The 1,851-nt window shown below is 12.5% G+C and overlaps 1 protein-coding gene across 1 annotated transcript in view; it reads left to right on the forward strand.

Moving 5' to 3' along the window:
- Window positions 1–1,460: 1,460 nt before the first annotated feature.
- The window catches only part of PRSY57_1355600 (DnaJ protein, putative), a gene marked incomplete at both ends in the record, with an annotated part of 1,615 nt that continues 1,224 nt past the window's right edge, over window positions 1,461–1,851 (forward strand). The window contains 2 exons of the mRNA XM_020115218.1: window positions 1,461–1,482; window positions 1,605–1,760. Of these exons, the coding sequence (XP_019970141.1) occupies window positions 1,461–1,482; window positions 1,605–1,760 (178 nt within the window). The remainder of the gene's footprint in view (window positions 1,483–1,604; window positions 1,761–1,851) is intronic.

The raw sequence follows: 1,851 nt of genomic DNA on the forward strand, positions 1-1,851 counted from the left end.
AAAAAAAAGGAAGAATATAAATCTATATATATATATATAGAAGAAAAATAATATAATGGAAAAGATATAATATATTTAAAAAAAAAATAAAAAAATATATGAAATATCTCAAAATCAACTGTAATTTTTATATTTTTTTTCTAAAATATATATATATATATATATATATAATACAAATTAAAAAAAAAAAAATAAAAATAATACATAAAAATATTCAATTTTAATTTATAAAATATAAATACATAAAATATTTTATATCATGTAATCATATATTATAAATTTTATTAAAAATAATATATTTTTCTTCAATCATTGTTATAACATATAAAAAATAAATAAATGCATATAAAAAATTATATGAAAACAACAAATATATATTTAATAAGAATTTACACTTTATTAAGCAAAATTATTATTTTCACATTTTTATTAATAATGAAATATATATATATATATATATATTTTTCTTTTTTTAATAAATATATAAAGTTTATTACAATATATTAAATAATATATCCTTTTTTATTTTATATAATATTATTTTCCTTCAATTTTCTCAGCGTATAAAATATATATATATTATATATATATATATATATAAATATTGTTATAGCATTATATATATTATATATATATATTTTAAAAAAAACTATAGTTTTTTTTTTAAAAGAACATTTTAAAATATATGGCATAATGTGCGTATAGAATATAAATAGAATCTTTTTTTTTTTTTTTTTTTTTCTTGTTTTATCTATATTTTAATTTTCTTTCATTTATTCTAATTCATATTTAATAATATTTTATTATTTTTTCCTTTCATTATAAAAATCTACATTAATTAAATACATATATTATATAATATATTTAATATATATATATATATATATATATATAACTTTATGAATTATACAATACAGAATAATTAGTTAAATACAAAAGAAAAAATAATTTAGTTACACAAATGTTTAAAAATTTATTCTATAATTATTAGAAAATATATGTAACATTATATATTATTATTATATATGCATGTAAAATATTAAAGTACATGATTATATATATATTTTAAAAATTAATTTTATGAAAACAAAAAAAAGAGAAGAGACAAAATATGTATTTGTGTCTATATAAAAAAATTATAAAATATTATTAATGATAATTTTATAAAAGTTTTTAAAAAAATACAAAAGAAAAACATTTATTTTTTTTATGTAAATATAATATTCAGAGATAAAGAATATTTTTATCATTTTAAAATATATAGTAATAAATATATAAGTATAAAACGTAATAACCAGATAGACCATTTTTAACTTATTATATATTAAAAACAAAAAATGATGTAGAAATTATATAATTTCATATGTTTTATATATCATTTGGCTTTTTTGAATTATGGTTTATAATATATGAGGACACAAATAAGCATAAGTTTTACAACATTTTATGTCACTTGAAAAATGAATTATTATAAAATTTTAGGTATTTGAAATATATATATATATATATATATATATATATATATATATAAATTTAATACCCAATGTGCATAATAAAATTTTAATATTATTTATTTCATTTTTGGTTGTATTATTTTTTTATAGGTGTTACACAAAATGCTTGTAAAAAAACAATACGCGAAGCTTATTTAAAAAAAGTTAAATTATATCACCCTGATTTGAATAAAAGCCCAGATGCTACAACAAAATTTAAACAAATTCAGGAAGCATATCAAGCATTATATAATAATGACACATCAAGTAATTATATATAAAAAAAAAAAAAAAATTCATATATGCTGTCCTTTTTTTTTTTTTTTTTTTTTTTTTTTTTTTTTTTTTTTTTTTTTTT

The sequence above is a fragment of the Plasmodium reichenowi genome, chromosome 13 (assembly GCF_001601855.1).
Source record: "Plasmodium reichenowi strain SY57 chromosome 13, whole genome shotgun sequence".
NCBI lineage: Eukaryota > Apicomplexa > Aconoidasida > Haemosporida > Plasmodiidae > Plasmodium > Plasmodium reichenowi.